We start from the raw sequence: 17,352 nt of genomic DNA, 5'->3' as shown, positions 1-17,352 counted from the left end.
CGTTCGTGTGTCTAGTTTAGTAGCAGCAGTGAGAGGGGCACAGTAGGGCCAGTGAGAGGTAGAACACGACCAGTGAGGGGTACAACACAACCAGTGAGGGGTACAACACGACCAGTGAGGGGAATAACATGACCAGTGAGGGGTACAACACGATCAGTGAGGGGTAGAACAGGACCAGTAAGGGGCAGTACAGGATCAGTTAGGGGTAGAACAGGATCAGTGAAGGGCAGAACACGACCAGTGAGGGGTAGAATACGACCAGTGAGGGGTAGAACACGACCAGAGGGGTAGAACACGACCAGTGAGGGGTATGACAGAACCAGTACGGGAAAGATCAGGATCAGTGAGGGGGAGAACAGGACCAGTGAGGGGTACAGCAAGGCCACTAAGGGGTACAGCAGGAACATGGACGAGTACAGTAGGGGTACAGCAGGAACAGTGAAGGGGTACAAGCTAAACCATCATGGAATACAAGAACACGAGTTACAGTCAGGTACAGAGCAACAGCCGTACGTTATATACAATCCTCATCACCCATCACCCGCCAGCCACCCTAACGCCATCCATCAAGTCCAAGGTAGTTTGTCCCGGAAAAGTTCGTCACCTTCGCCAGAGGAAATGAACAACACAGTACGAAAATTGTAGTATTATTACACATTTCTTTACGTTCTCGACCTTATGCTCATCATCTCGTCTACTGATCTGCTGCGTGTATATCATTTCGAAACGGAGACGAAGGAGAGGGTGCAAGGAGGCGACAGCAACAGCGGCCACAGGCGGGTGTGTGGGTGGGTGGGTGGGCGTGCGTGTGTGTGCCTGGGTGTGGCTGGTGCACACCTCGATGCCTCCCTCCCCTGACCTTGGCCAAGTATCCTGCACCCCATTACTGAATGCCAAGCCTCCACAACCCGACTACGCTACCTTCAACCCCTCACATCTTCACACAGAGAAGAGACTTGAGGATCAATGGACACGAAGTGATACGGTGCTGTTGACCGTATTGTGGGTTGAGGATTGTCGTACGACGCCTTGGTGTCCGTACCCGGAGTCTGGTGTTGGAGGGACACAAACTACCGGGCGATAATTCTTCTCTGGTAACCGAGGATGTTGGCGGCGCTAACGGCAGTATATATAGCGCGGGTGGCGACGCCTGCGGCCACATCTGCAACTACCCGACCCTTCCAGCCACCTCAGGTAAGTCTCCATTGCCCTGGGGGCTCACTATATCCAGTAACAACCCTAACCTCCACCAATAACAACCCTAACCTCCATTTTCTCAAACTACAAATCCTTAACTGACTGTCGACCACCAAATGGCTGGGCTGCCATGGGTCAGGTGCTGACACACACCAGATGGACGATACATAAGGAAAGGCCAGCTCAGATGATGATGGTTTTGGTGCGACACACACAAGGAAACAAGAGAGAAGACAGCTAATGACCTGCATGACGCCCAGATGTGTATCTTTCAAGCTGCTCATATAAACAGACTCCATCATACAAACACAAACACAAACAAAACAAATATACTAAGAATAGCAGGGAAGGTAGCGGTGGTGGTGGAAGGGGGGTGGAGGTGAATCAGTGGATACAGTTACAGTTGACCTCAAGTGTGAAAAGCAACAGCCTAAAACAGGTGAACATTGGTCATGATACTTGGTGGGTGTGTGTGTGTGTGTGTAACATTTATATCTACAATAATAGTAATAATATAATTATCATAATCTTATCATTATCATTATCATTATTATCATTATTATCATTATCATACTAATATTATCATTATAATTATTATTATCATTATTATTATCCTCATTATTATTATCATTATAATCTAGTGATCAAGATATCCAGAAATATTAACTACATCACCACGTAATACATTGGTACTTACTTTCAGTCAATGAGCTGTGATAAATACGTTTATATCAATACTCTTCCTTCCCTGGAAGGATACCATTTCTTTATCTCAGTATGATACAAGCAGCACAGTACATGCAATATTCAAAAATATGAATACAAAACACGTGAATACGACCCTGATGCTTTACTCGGGCATCAATAAAAAGATCCAGCATGAGCTTTCGAATGAAAATATAAATTCGTCTTATGTTTCTGACGTACTCAGGGGATATGTATGTTCCAAGCCCACAGGATCCCAGCTGGGGGTCTGGTGCACCAGTGTGACTTAACAGCATTCCACTAATGGTACCTGTAGCCTTCGCTCGCCCGTTTGATCAAAAATGTAATTCAAAGCCTCTAACGTAATTCTCGGGTAGTCTACTCAGCTACTTATGTATGGCCAGAATATGGGCAGAGGATGAGAGAGGAAAAGGGACACAGTGATCAGTTAAACTAGTCATTCCAAGAGTTACGACACCACCAGCATATGGTCAGGTCATGGGGGAGGGGTCGTGGGATAAGGTCAGGGAAGGGAGGTGGTGTCCCCGCCACAGGGGGGGGGGGGGGGGGGGGTAATGCAGCAAACGACGTAAACCAAGTAGTAACATTTTGAGACACTTGTCTGGTGTTTTAAGAGTCAAAACTCTCTCTCTCTCTCTCTCTCTCTCTCTCTCTCTCTCTCTCTCTCTCTCTCTCTCTCTCTCTCTCTCTCTCTCTCTCTCAGGTTATCAGGAACGTGACATCCGTCTTAATGACTCATCGGTGTATGATTACTAGTCGTGTGTTACGAGGAGAGGGTTTTCCACCCGTAATGCTCTGTATGTGCCTATGTACGCCTCTGTGTGTGTGTGTGTGTGTGTGTCCGTGTCTGCTCCTTACATCCTTGCCAATGTACGTCTCTGTGTGTGTGTGTGTGTGTGTGTGTGTGTGTTTGCGGATGAGTGTCCGTGTCTGCTCTTTACATCCTTGCCAATGTACGCCTCTGTGTGTGTGTGTGTGTGTGTGTGTGTGTGTGTGTGTGTGTGTGTGTGTGTGTGTTTGCGCATGCGTGTCCGTGTCTGCTCTTTACATCCTTGCCAATGGTTTATCCAACAGTTAAAACATCTATCTTTGAAAAAAAAAAAAATCTGAGTTACGAGCCACTGTAACAAAGAGGATCAAATACCAGGGAAAATGTGAACCCAGTATTATCTTTTAAGAATATTTTGTTCAATACTGAGGCTCTACCTTTGTAACCTCATTATATGTACATACGGTAAAACATTAGTATCTTAATTTTGGGTAAAATACTATGACATTACGTACGAAACATTGAGAGATGCCCATTGCTCTGGCCTCACACGAGTAGCCCAGTTTTCATGATCATGTTATACACAAATTGCCTGCGACATTACCCGTCACTCACCGTAATAAATGGCATAAAATTATTTCATTTTTCGATGGATATAACTATAAAGTATGGCTACTCTAATTATCAGGATATCAGTTTCACATTCACGTTTACCACAACCACTAAGACAACACAAGTCGTATTGATCGTTAAGAAATTCATCGACCCTACCCTGGATGATACATTTTGTTACCGTGTGTACAACGAACTAATTTGTAAAAAAGTTTCAAAGTTCAAAAATTAAGGAAAGTTTTCGTAGGATTTTTCAGATGCGTCTCTTCCACTTCCAATTCTTTGCCCATTTCTGTGACTCTCGCCTTCAAAGCAAAACTGTAGATGATGGTTTTAGCAGCACCCCTTAAAGACAAAAAGCACTCTCTCTCTCTCTCTCTCTCTCTCTCTCTCTCTCTCTCTCTCTCTCTCTCTCTCTCTCTCTCTCTCCCAGGAGCGTAAACACCACATCTATCACTGGACATCCTACACGTTATACAGCCCTTCACTCATGTGTACCTACGACGAAAATCATCTCTTCATCGTCGTTGCCTCCTTCGTTATTCTTCTTCTTGTGGCCTCAGGAGAAGACTGAATGACCAAATCCAAGTCTACCTGAACCCAAGGATGAACGAAAAACAACAACAATCTATCACACCACTAGCAGCTACAGACACGGTGGTAACGCTAAGAATGTGAGGATCACCAGTAAAATTTCCCACCGTGCCAGAAGGTTGTGTTACAACAGTTAAAACAGTTGTTTACTGCCGCTTACACTCATACAACTTGGTTTTGAATCGACAAAAAATACAACTGTACTCGATACGTTTCGTCCAGTCGAGGTAAGACGAGACAAAGTCAGTCACAAGCGTTACTCCTGCGTAGCAACAGTCACATTAAGTAGGCTGATACGCGTCACCTCTTGTATAGAGACTCGAACTTTCAGTAGCATGTCAACGCGTTACACTCGGAGAGCAGCGGAGAACGACTAGTTGCTCGCCAAGCGTTATCCTTGGCCAAAGATGAGGACAGTCAGTCGGCTGTTACGTGTTACTCTCACCAGTAAAGTGGAGGGCCGTAACAGTCACTGTCACAATACGCGTCTCAGCCATCTCAAGTGACAGGACACATAAAGCATCACCTCACAGTCGCTCATGACCTCCACACTGTAGGAAACGCCAGGATATGGCATTTCCACAACTGCTCCGCCACCCAACAGAAAAGGGAGCTCCCTTGGCTCAAGAGAAATACTTCTCTTTTCTTTATATATATATATATATATATATATATATATATATATATATATATATATATATATATATATATATATATATATATATATATTGTGCGACTGTTGGTCTGCTCAAGGACGTCCGTCATCTTACTGCTCCAATGGCGAGAATCAACGCGAGCAGCGATGCGGACGCCGGAAACCCGAGAGCGACCATTTCTGGTGGCTGCCACTCCTGAACAGCATCATCGCTTACATAAAAACACGCCACCTCCTCCGCCTCCTCTACCATGCAACGAAACGGGGTGACGTGTGGAACAGAAATAACATGAAATAAATTCCAAATCCGTATTAGATTAAGGAAAATGCGAGTAGAAATGAGAAAATAGTATTTGGAGAAGCTCTGGACGTATGGTTATGGATTGTGGTGCCAGACGAGGCGAGGTTCGTGTGCTACTAAGTAGGTCGCTGCAACGAGGAAGAACTTAAGAGCCAACCAGCGTCGTCTGCGTCAAGTGTTGAGATTTGTAATTCGGACGAGTGTTACCTTCGAAGACCGGATTCCTCTCGGTCCACCAACCTTATTTTGACCTAAGCTCCTTTCTCTCGATAACCTAAACCCATTACTTAATTCAGCACTATAAATCATATATATATTATATATATATATATATATATATATATATATATATATATATATATATATATATATATATATTGGGATATATGTGTCACAGTTGAAGGTAACGAAAAGTGGGAGACCAAATTGAAGGTGGAAGGATGGCGTGAAAAAGATTTTGAGCGATCGGGGCCTGAACATACAGGGGGGTGAAAGGCGTACACGGAATAGAGTGAATTGGAACGATGTGGTATACCGGGGTCGACGTGCTGTCAATGGATTGAACCAGGGCATGTGAAGTGTCTGGAGTAAACCATGGAAAGTTTTGTGGGGCCTGGATGTGGAAAGGGAGCTGTGGTTTCGATGCATTATACATGACAGCTAGTGACAGAGTGTGAACGAATGTGGCCTTTGTTTTTTTCCTAGCGCTATCTTGCGCGCGCCCGCGAGGGAAGGGGGATGCCATTTTCATGCGTGGCGAGGTGGCGAAATAAATTGATGAAAGCAGCAAGTATGGATATGTACATGTGTATATATGTATATGTCTGTGCATGTATATGTATATATGCGTTGAAATGTATAGGTATGTATATGTGCGTGTGTGGGTGTTTAAGTATATGCATGTGTATGGGCAGGGCCATTCTTTCGTCTGTTTCATTGCGCTATCTCGCTAACGCGGGAGACAGCGACTAAGTATAATAAATATGATAATAGAAATATATATATATATATATATATATATATATATATATATATATATATATATATATTTTTTTTTTTTTTTTTTTTTTTTTTTTGCTTTGTCGCTGTCTCCCGCGTTTGCGAGGTAGCGCAAGGAAACAGACGAAAGAAATGGCCCAACCCACCCCCATACACATGTATATACATACGTCCACACACGCAAATATACATACCTACACAGCTTTCCATGGTTTACCCCAGACGCTTCACATGCCCTGATTCAATCTACTGACAGCACGTCAACCACGGTATACCACATCGATCCAATTCACTCTATTCCTACAAGTCCACGGGGAAGCGAAACACGGTAAGTTCCAAAGTGCATTTTCGTGTAATGATCACATCATCAGAGGAGATATATGAAAGAAATATAACAGCAAGTTGATATACAACGAAGAGACGTAACTAGGACGCCAGTTGATAAACAAGTGACTACCCGAATAGAGGTCGGGTGTGTTCAAGTGTGGCAACATGTGCTTATCATAGATTTATGTGGACAAGAAAGGGAACCGTTTACAAATTTTATCAACAATAAAGTTATCCAATTTGTATAGACTTCACTAATATTAATGTTACATTTTTGGTGTATATGAGAATAGAAGATTCAATGATATTTCTCGTGGTACAGGAGTTAGAGTTAATAACCGACATGGCATTACTCCAGTCAATACAATGATCATGATCTTTAACGTGATTAAACAAGGCATTTGATTTTTGTCCTGTTCTATACTATACTTATGTTGCTTAAATCTAAGAGAAAGATCCTTACCAGTCTGACCAACATAAAACATATCAGTTTCTACATGATACTCCATAGATACATCCTGCTGAACTTTCTGGCGAGTTCCTGATTAAGCCATTCTTTTGAGTATTGCTGTTGCTGAAGGTAACATTTACATTAAAGGATATAAGTAACATGGGAAGTAAAGTAAAATTGTTGCTAAAAGGGAGAACTACAAGGTTCTTTGTAGAGTTGCATGATCCATAATGGTATATTACCATTCTTAGATGGCATGACCCTTAGGGATGGAAACAAGTTTAGCATATACAGAAAACCTACCAATATATGGCAATATATCCATTATTACTCAGCTCAACATAATAGTTATATTATCACCATTCCAGTCTATATTTCTTGGGGCATTACGTATTTGTAGTTTGATTAGATATATTATATTGGATCCAAGTTAAAATATCCTAGATCTTTCACTGGTAAATCCCTTACGCTGGCAAAGAAATCAGATAACCTAAACCTCACCTTGATACCAAGAACCTTTTAGTTCTCCCTTTATTGATCATTTTACTTTACTTCCCATGTTGTTTCAATCCTTTAATGTAAATGTTGCCTTCAGCAACAACAATACTATAAAGAATATCTCAATCAGGAACTCACTAGAAAGTTCTGCAAGATGTATCTATACAGTACCATACACAAATTGTGATGAGGTTTACTGTGGCAGACTGGTAAGGATCTTTTGTGTTACACTTGAGCAACGTAACAGGACAAGAATTAAACGCCTTGTCAATCATGTTACAAACTACGATCATTGTACTGACTGGAGTAATGCCACCTCAGTTATTAACTCTAACTCCTGTACCAAGAGAAATATCATTGAATCATCTATTATGATATACACAAAGAATTGTAACAAGAATATTAGAGAAGGTCTATACAAATTGGATAGCTTTACTGTTGATAGAAGTTGTCTTTCTTGTCCACATAATAAATTTATGATACGTGTATTGCCAGACTTGAATTCACCCGACTTTCATTCGGGTAGTCACTTGTTTACCAAATGGCGTCCTAGCAACGTCTCTTCGTTGTTTATCAACAGACTATTATATTTCTTGTATCTCCCCTAATGATGTGATTATTACACGAAAGTGCACTTGGGAACTTAAAGTGTTTTCTTTCCCCATGGACATATAGGTACATACTTGATCACACGCTCAACTGTGATCTTTACATATATATATATATATATATATATATATATATATATATATATATATATATATATATATATATATATATATATATATATATATATTTCTTTTTCATACTATTCGCCATTTCCCGCATTAGCGAGGTAGCGTTAAGAACAGAACAGAACAGAGGTACACATGTTCACCAAATGGCGTCCTAGCTTTGTCTCTTCGAAGTATATCAACTGACTGTTATATTTCTCTCTTGTGTCTCCCCTGATGATGCGATCATTACACGAAAGTGCACTTGGGAACTTTTCGTGTTTCATTTTCCCCGTGGACTCAAAGGAATATATATATATATATATATATATATATATATATATATATATATATATATATATATATATATATATATATATATAGATGATAGATAGATAGATATATAGATAGATACATAGACACGGACAGATAGATAGAGAGACAGACAGACAGGAAGCGATAGATATATTCATACTTGATAGCCATTAATCGAAGTTAAATAAAAAGGGAAGCATTACTAGACATCGATATACAAGACCTTCCTTCCTTCCTGAACCTGCCAGTCATTACATACCCACCTAATGACAGCCAGCCATGACTGATGATTATCTATCATCTCTTCACATAACTATTACAAGGAGAATCTCTTATCATAACGTCGTAAAGAAATAAGCACTGTATTATCATTAGTGTCGTGTTACCCTTTGTATTGAACAACCATTAATGTTATCTTTCCCTCTGTAATCAACTATCATTAATGTTATCTTTCCCTCTGTAATCAACAATCATTAATGTTATCTTTCCCTCTGTAATCAACAATCATTAATGTTATCTTTCCCTCTGTAATCAACAATCATTAATGTTATCTTTCCCTCTGTAATCAACTATCATTAATGTTATCTTACCCTCTGTAATCAACTATCATTAATGTTATCTTTCCCTCTGTAATCAACAATCATTAATGTTATCTTACCCTCTGTAATCAACAATCATTAATGTTATCTTTCCCTCTGTAATCAACTATCATTAATGTTATCTTACCCTCTGTAATCAACAATCATTAATGTTATCTTGCCCTCTGTAATCAATGCTGTAGTAAGTGCTATCTTATCCTCTATAATCAACAATCAATAATGTTATATCATCTGCTGTAATCAATAATCATTAATTTCATTTTATTCTCTGTAGTCAACAATCATTATCATCATCTCTGTAATCAACAATCGTTATTTTTATCTCACCATCTGTAATCAACCATCATTCAAGCTGTTCTTCCCTCTGTCATCATCAATCATACATGTTATCATGTCACCTTCTGTATTCAACAATATCCATCTCAGATTTTATGCCCAACAAATCCTGAGAAATCTGTAACACCTAAAACAATCTTTAGACAAAGTCAGCTGGGAGTTCAGAGCCATCTAGGACCTTAGATTCAGCTGGGACGTGAAAGTTAGCTGGGATTTTAAGAGTCAGTTGAGATCTTAAGAGTCAACTGGATTCTTAGAAACAGTTATGATCTTTGACTCAGCTAGGAACAGAGTCATCTGTGACCTTAGAGTGAGCTAGGATCGTAGAGTCAGCTGGCGTCTTACTGACACCCTGAATCGTAGAGACAGCTGGGACCTTTGACTCAGCTGGGACCTTAAGAGTCATCCATGACAGAGTCAGCTGGGATCTTAAGAGTCAGCTGGGATCCTAAAGCCATCTGGGACTTTTAAGTCAGCTAGAATCTTAAGAATCAGCAAGGAACTTAGAGAGCTATCAAGGAAATTCGTTGCAAATCCATAACTCATAGACAGAGATGAATGGAAGTTAACTGGCTGTCCACCTAACCCACCTTGGTGACCCATTCTTGACCAGACCTACCCTGTAAGTGGAACACTTCTCCATCTTTGCTCTGACAATACACAAGCACGTAACCCTTAGGTCAGATGCTCTTACAGTTCACAACAATCGAGCTTAAAATTGTCGAGAGTTTAGAGAAATCGAAAAAGGCAAATCCCTCCCAACCCCACCTCACCTCAGGTCCGGTGTTGGCTCTACCTAAGGTCCGGCAATGGTCCTTCTCCAAGAGGTAACACCAACACCACCTTCCTCAGGAGGCAGCACCAGACACACGATTCGCTTACCACACGTGTTCCCTCTTTACCCAGGACACTAAGGACGTGCAGCAACAACTTCCCTGCCCAAGCGTAGGTTGTGACTGGCCATGAGGGTGCTGGCGACCCTGCTACTGTCAGCGGTGCTGCTGGAGTTGGCTGACGGAGGCTGGCTCGAGACCTTCTCCGGTGAGTTCTTACAAGGTCGTCAGTAACGGGGGAACACAGGTAGAGAAACGTAGGTTAGAGATGACTGATGGATGGCTGTGGAACACTCCCATTACTACTGATCAGTTGGCGTGAGCAGACGCTCGGGGAGGAGAAGAGTTGTAGTACACTTTCCCTACAGTTGGTGATGACCAGAGCTGCCCATGCGGCCACTACAGTGTGTGTGTGTGTGTGTGTGTGTGTGTGTGTCACGATGGAGGGTGCGAACATTTTCTGGACTTTTTTTTACGTCAGTAATCATTTCAAAAGTTTCCTTGTTTAGTAGTAACCTTAAGTTCTGGACAACCTTCATTAAGTGACCTTTCCATATACAAGATTTTAAAGTCATGATTACGTCAAGTCATCCCCCACTCCTCTCCTTACTAACCAGGCGTCACCCCTACAGAACAGCTGTGCGGCACGGAGATTCGATGCTACACCAAGACCTACGGCTGTGCTGTACTGCTCAACGTCTATAACTTGCAGAGTACCATGCTCAGCTACCTCAGTTACTGCCGCTCCTTGCTGGGCTCCAGCTCCCTGCGTCAGACGCAGCTCACAAATGGTCAGTCATCCCTCACACGCCTCTCCCACTACCTCTTACTTCCTCCTGTCTCACTATCTTCCTCCGTTTCATCCGGTCATCCCCCTCCCTCTCTACTCTGTCGCTTCCTCTTTCGTGCTTCCTTCCTTACTGTTGCTGCTCTTCCTCTTCATTCGTCCACTCTCATTCAGTGCCTCTCATCTGACACACCCTCTCCTCTTCCTCCCCAAAACTGTTTCAGCGTCACTTGCCTGACTCGTGTCAGTCTTCTCCTTCCTGTGTCTTCCTTCATGTTTTTACAGCCTGTCCAAGACAGATCTCAGGGTTGCACCAACAGACGAGTAATCTGCGCCAGGGGATCTACCTGAATTTGTTCTGTACTTTCCAAACTCATCAGCTTAAATTTCCTTTAAAATTTTTCTAAATGTTTTCCAAATGACTTCGTTTTTTTATGAGGAAAATCCCTGGGAAGGTGCATCATAAAATTCAGGTACATATCAATGTACGTTATCGCTGAGGTCTGTGGATAAGAATACTCTCCACGTAACTCCTGCCTGTCGTCGAAGTCGACTAAGAGGGGTGGGAGTAAGTGGGCTGGAAATCCCCCTCCTGTATTTTTTTCCATAGAAAGGAACTGATGAAGGCAAATGGAGCCAAATGGGGATTAAATTCTCTAAGGCCCAATCATTAGTTCTGGACATTACCTCGCTCAAGCGGGAAATAGCGAACACGTATGAAAGATAAATATATATGAAAATAAAGTATGAAAGAATAACTAAGTTACGTCAGCCACCTGTGAGTTTCTAAGTGAACGAAGAACAAAAAAGTTGAACTCTGTCCCTAACTTAGAACATAAAGTAATTAAGTACTTAAAAAAATCACCGTAACCAGGCAACGTACGTGTGTGTGTGTGTAAAAGCCAAAGGTCCAGCAGTGGTAGACCTCAGGAGAGACAAAGAGGACAACTGGCAAGGTCCACCTTACTTTAAGAGGTCACCAATTTTTGCATTCTTCAATTTGCAACAATTTTTCTTAATCGTATCATCAAGTCTATACTGGAAACACTTACACTGTAGTTGCAGGGACAGAACAATGTGAAACAAATCTAAAATGGCTGATTTTTTTTTTTCTTTATTGATCATCCAACTTAAGCCTTTATGCCACCCCAGTTGACTCACTCACCCTTACAACCCTACGGCCACCCCTCGTCCCAGGCCTAGGGACTAGAGGCGACGGAATTCAGAGTTCAAACACTTTCACGGAAAACTATTTTCAAGATTTTTATTCTAACTATGTGGTAAAATCTAAGGCATTAACTCAGTAGGGGGAAAAATGATGACTCTCCAACTTTTAAAGTTACTTCCAGCCGAGCTAACTTGGTTCTCGTCTCCCACAGTTGCTAGACTAACTAACATTTAGCTAGCTTAAAATTATCTCAATCTCCACACACGGTATACTAGCTCACTTTCAGCCGAGCTCTGGTGATGCCATCCTACTGCACATAACTTCCTTCAAAGCAACTAGGTTCTGACGAAGCTAACTTCGTACCCGTCTCCTTCAGGCAATAGACGATGGAGTTCCGTCCAGGTAACCTAACCCTCTTCCACCCGAGTCGACTCTGTTCTAGTCCCTCTGAATCCAGACCGACTCTCAATGTGTCAGACTCGATTCCAATCTTCACCACAGGATCTATAAGGAGATGCTAACTTGTCCTTCTCTCCCGCAGATGATCTCTTCGACGTAATGAACGGCGTTCATGGTGACCAACTGCCTCAGTGCGTCCTGGTCCAGATGGGTGTGGTGAGTTTACCTGTTTACTTCTCAATCTGATGAGTATGGTGAGTTTAACTGTGTACCTCCCTACCTAATGGGTGTTTTGAGTTTACCTCTGTACTTTCCTATCGAATTGGTGTGGTCAGTTTACGTATGTACTTTCCTGGATAGTTTATCTGTGTACTTTCCATTCTGATGGGTATGGCGAGTTTACCTGTGTATTTCCTTATCTGATGGGTGTGGTGAGTTCACCTGTGTACTTCCCTACTGAGTGAGGCGAGTTTATCTTTTATTTAACATGATGTGTGTGGCGAGTTTATCAGTGTAAATCTATAATTAATGGATGTAGTCAGTTTACCTGTGCTTTCCTGTCCGATGGGTGTAGTGAGTATACCTGTATACTTCCCTATTTGATGGGTGTGGTATACCTATGTATGTTCCTACCTCATGTTTGACGCGAGTTTACCTCTGTACTTCCCTATTTGATGGGTGATGCGTTTACTTGCGTATGTCCCTTTCTGATGAGCACGGCGAGTTTACCAATATACTTCCCTATCTGAAGGTGTGGTAAGCTTATCTGTGTACTTCTCTATCTGATGGGTGTGGTGAGTTTACCTGTGTACTTCTCTATCTAATGGGTGTGATCAGTTTACCTGTGTGTTTCCTTATCTGATGGGTGTTTGCCTGTATATTTCCCAATCGGATGGGTATGGCGGGTTTACATTTGTACTTCTGTATTCCAAGGGTGTAGTGAATCTATGTGTGCTTTGCTATCTAGCGGGTAAAATGAGCATACTTGTATACTTCCCTAACTGGTGGGTGTGGTGAGTTTACCTTTGTATCTCCCTATCTGATAGGTGTGGTGGTTTTAACTGTCTATGTCCTTATCTGAAGCGAGTTTACCTATTTCCTTTCCAATCTGATGGGTGTAGTAAGTTTGCTTATGTACTTTCCATCTGATGGATTTGATAACTTAACCCACGTACATCCCTATATGATACGTTTGTTGAGTTTACCTGTGTACTTCCCTATCTGATGTATGAGGTGAGTTTACCTGTGTGCTTTCCTAACTGATTGGTGTGGTGAGTTTAACTGTGTATATCTCTATCTAATGGGTGTGGTGAGTTTACCAGTGTAATTTTCATTTTGTTGGGTGTAGAGTTTACTTGTATATTTCCTTATCTGATGGGTGTAGCAAGTTTACGTGTGTACTTTCCTATCTGATAGCTGAGGTCAGTTTACCTGTGTACTTCCCTATCTGCTGGGTGTGGCCAATTCACCTGTGTATTTCCTAATCTAACGGGTGTCGTCGATAATCTCCCAGTCTTCTAATCAGCTATCTTCTTCAATCCCCGTATATTTATTTCTCTTAACCTCCCACCGCTTTCTCTTGTCCTCTTCCAAATCACACGCACTCCCTCCTTGCAAATACTGACCATATACCTCGCTAATCCGTCTTCTTTGTGCCCAAACCTCAGTCCAAAGTCCTGTTTATAAAGTTTCGACTCATTGTTGCTCTTGGGTAATAAAGGAAACCTCTCCATTTGCACCTGTCTAATGGTTTTTCTGTTTCAAAGGGATGTCTATCACTGATCCATACGAGTGTTCACCTATACATCTTCCTGCTCATGGAATTTGGCCACTACACCCGAGGAATGTCTATGACAACAATGCATTTATTACAGAAGAAGAATGCAGAGAGAGAGAGAGAGAGAGAGAGAGAGAGAGAGAGAGAGAGAGAGAGAGAGAGAGAGAGAGAGAGAGAGAGACCGACCGGCATACCCATTTCTCTTCTTCAACCCCCAGGTGACCAACGGCGAGGTGAACAAAGCAGCGCTGTACCTGACGTTGGCAAGGACCGTCATCAGCAGTGATCCAACCAAGCAGAACGCCTTCTTAGACACTGTCAGCACCTGCCCCGCCCCCGTCAAGAGCCAAGTAAGGTGCTCCGGTACTCTGATTGCAAGACCCACATACACACACACGTCTACACAAACTTATATGCACCCATTCAACCTCAGACGTTCACAGACTGAGGAGCTTTTACAATACACGGCCTTAAGCCACACAAAAACTTACGTGCGTATATACACACCAACATACTCACATACACAGTATACATCTGTATATAATGTATACTTAGACGTCATGAATCCCACACAAGCATGTTATCCCAAGACTTCCGAAAACAAGATAATCACAAGGAAAATTTCCACTTTGTTCTAGTTACTTTCACTTTGGTGCGATCAGTGAGGAGTAGGGACGGAGGGAATTTATGCTGTGCTATCCGTAAAGGTCAATGAGATATGAAGTGGCAACGGCACTCAGCATCATCATACAATCCACATACCATCAACAGACAAACATCAACCCATTAACAACCAATACACAGATCAACACAAACCATCCACAGAAATTCAGCTCTCCAATCAACCATCCATTAACACCCTACTGGCCATAACCACTCCAAGACACCATCAGACAAACCATCACAGACACATAAAGGCACAAAAGTAATTAGCTTCAACTAAGAGTTCTCTTCCTCAGCAGCTGCCAGCCTTCATCGCCTGTGTGATCCAGGGATGCGTCGAATCCGTATAGTCACGAGGTGCATCGGGCTTCCTGTGGACCGGGGGAGATTCAGTGCCCCACCTCCCCCAAGCCCCTTTTGCTACCACCGTCACTACCATCCACCATCACCTTCGTTACATCTAGATCTCTCCATCATCTTACTGCAGGATCCAGACTTTGCACTCTCTAGGTGCAGTAGAATGACCGACCAAATTGTTGCTGCTTGCTTCGCTGACTGCTCATTTCATCTCGATTTCAGAATAATCTACTTAAAAAAAAATACTGTAACTGTACTTATATATCGGCAGTCCTGCCACTATCAAAACTGCAATCAATACGAATTAATCTTCAGTAACCTTCCTTGTCTGTGCCTTCATAGTGATGAGGTAATCATTTCAATCATAATCAAGTGTTGATCATGTCATGACCGTGGCGTTCTGTGGGTAACACTCCAATCACGATATAATTAACTATAACATCCAATGTTACTGTCGCTTATGTGAATATCTTCAGGCATATGTGTTTTCCAATCCCCCTTCAATATCATGTATAAAAATAAGTCAAAATATGTGAGTATGCATATCAAATGATAAGATCATTCAAATCTGCTTACTACAAAAGCTCAACTAGATTTCTTGTTGCATATTTCTGTGGACTTCAGGCTTAATGAAGTGAATATCTCGAGACTTGTCGCATATTTACATCAACACGTAAAAAGCATTACATCCTCCGCTCACCTGGTTAAATGATCGGATTCGCCATGAAAATTAAGCAAATGATTTGGTACACTGTTACATTAAGAGACTATCTTGTAACAGGTGAATGAAGGATATAACTAAATAAAGGATTAAATCCTCTCTTCTACCTGGATAAAGTAAAACAATTTTCCTTTACAAATGCATCAATATCTATAACAAAGGTATAAACTGGACAGGAAAACATGGAAGCATCATATCATCTAAAGCAAAATGGATCAAATTCTAGCGCCATGTGTCCCCATAGCAAACCTTGGATCCTGCTCTAGAAGCAGTAATGTCAATAACAACAACAAAATTCGGATATTCCAATACAAAACGAAATCAGTATTTGATCCCATTAGAACGGTGCCAACTGTAGTGCAAAGTGGTACAAAACTGATCATTCCCACCATACTCTTCCACACACTTACCGTAATCAATAAAAATCTTTAAAAAATATTTTTCCAGACAGATGGGATAAGAAACCCTTGGACACAAAGGTTGGACACCACCAGTAGTGGTGTGGGCGGCAGGGAAGGAGGAGGACGTTTGGGAAGCCTGACGTCAAGGCTGAAGGAAAAACACTGATCATACGTTCAGGAGGAAGGGAGGCGACTTCTACCCCGCCCTTTCTTACCAACACCCATTTTCGAAAGGTAGACGAGCCGCCTTAAATACCCTTAGATCATTCACCTTATTTCCACTTTTTCTACTTTCCCACCTTATTTCTTTTTTGGTCCCCGATGAAGATTTCTGCCCATGACTAAAACCTTTGAAACAGCAAAACAAAGGAGCTGAAATCTGTGTGTAATTAGGGAGAGAAGTGACAGCACGTCTGTGCGTGTGAGAGCGTCCTGATCCCGAGACAGTGGCGCCAGGGGCCAGCTGGGTCGTCTTGTCTACGTTTCGTGCAGCGAGGGTGGCCTGAGGTGGTGATAAGCTGATGGGCTCATCATCTCACCACCAGGTAACCAAGCATTACTGTACGACTCTGCTCTTGTCTGACTCTCTTACGAGGACCTTGTCCATACGAGGCGAGACAGAGGAACCAGGTATCACTAAAATAACAGACATGGGGCGCCATCTGCACAGTTAAACGATCCGTCAAGTCATTCGTTAGCCAGAACGATGTAGTGTACTACCATCGGCAGTACATGTAGCAGACAAACTACGACTACATTCTTTGATATTCTCTTACTTTATATCACGAGTAAACTACTTGTTTGATAGTTAGGGTCAACCCCCCCCCCCCCCCCCCATCAAAGCATTATAAAAAAAAAAAACTGGAAACCAGATCAAAACGAAACGTTAAAACTGCCTTTAAAATACTTGATCGATCAAACTTATTACATGTCAACAAGGCCCTGAGAAACTACATTACAGCATAACACACGTAGTAGTAATAAAGTCTGTGATAATGGTGTCTATGTATGAACAGTTCAAACATTGGAAAATAATGTCATTACCTTTTCCTTATCCTACCTGGATGACCTTCAGTCCTTCTGGAACCTTTATCACATCTTACCTTGTGTTCTACACAGCAACGGCGGAGAAGATGGTCTTGGCAGAGTACATT

General features: G+C 42.0%; 2 protein-coding genes across 9 annotated transcripts in view; one reads left to right on the top strand and one right to left on the bottom strand.

Annotated features, from left to right (window-relative positions):
- Positions 1-17,352, bottom strand: part of Lrp4 (LDL receptor related protein 4) — a 497,094-nt gene that overhangs the window by 303,094 nt on the left and 176,648 nt on the right. The window lies entirely within an intron of this gene.
- On the top strand, positions 271-17,024 carry LOC139750855 (uncharacterized). 2 transcript variants are annotated; one of them, XM_071665654.1, is made up of 6 exons: positions 271-1,194; positions 9,999-10,133; positions 10,558-10,716; positions 12,422-12,495; positions 14,275-14,406; positions 15,016-17,024. In XM_071665654.1, exons 2-6 carry the CDS (start codon positions 10,055-10,057, stop codon positions 15,067-15,069), a joined length of 498 nt encoding a protein of 165 aa, XP_071521755.1. In that variant the 5' UTR covers positions 271-1,194; positions 9,999-10,054; the 3' UTR covers positions 15,070-17,024. The 2 variants fall into 2 exon arrangements, with proteins under 2 accessions (XP_071521755.1, XP_071521756.1); XM_071665655.1 differs by having other exon boundaries at positions 364-1,194; positions 15,019-17,024.

The sequence above is a fragment of the Panulirus ornatus genome, chromosome 10 (assembly GCF_036320965.1).
Source record: "Panulirus ornatus isolate Po-2019 chromosome 10, ASM3632096v1, whole genome shotgun sequence".
Taxonomy (NCBI): Eukaryota; Metazoa; Arthropoda; class Malacostraca; order Decapoda; family Palinuridae; genus Panulirus; species Panulirus ornatus.
Note: the sequence above shows the minus strand (reverse complement) of the source record. Positions and strands in the feature narration are given on the sequence as shown.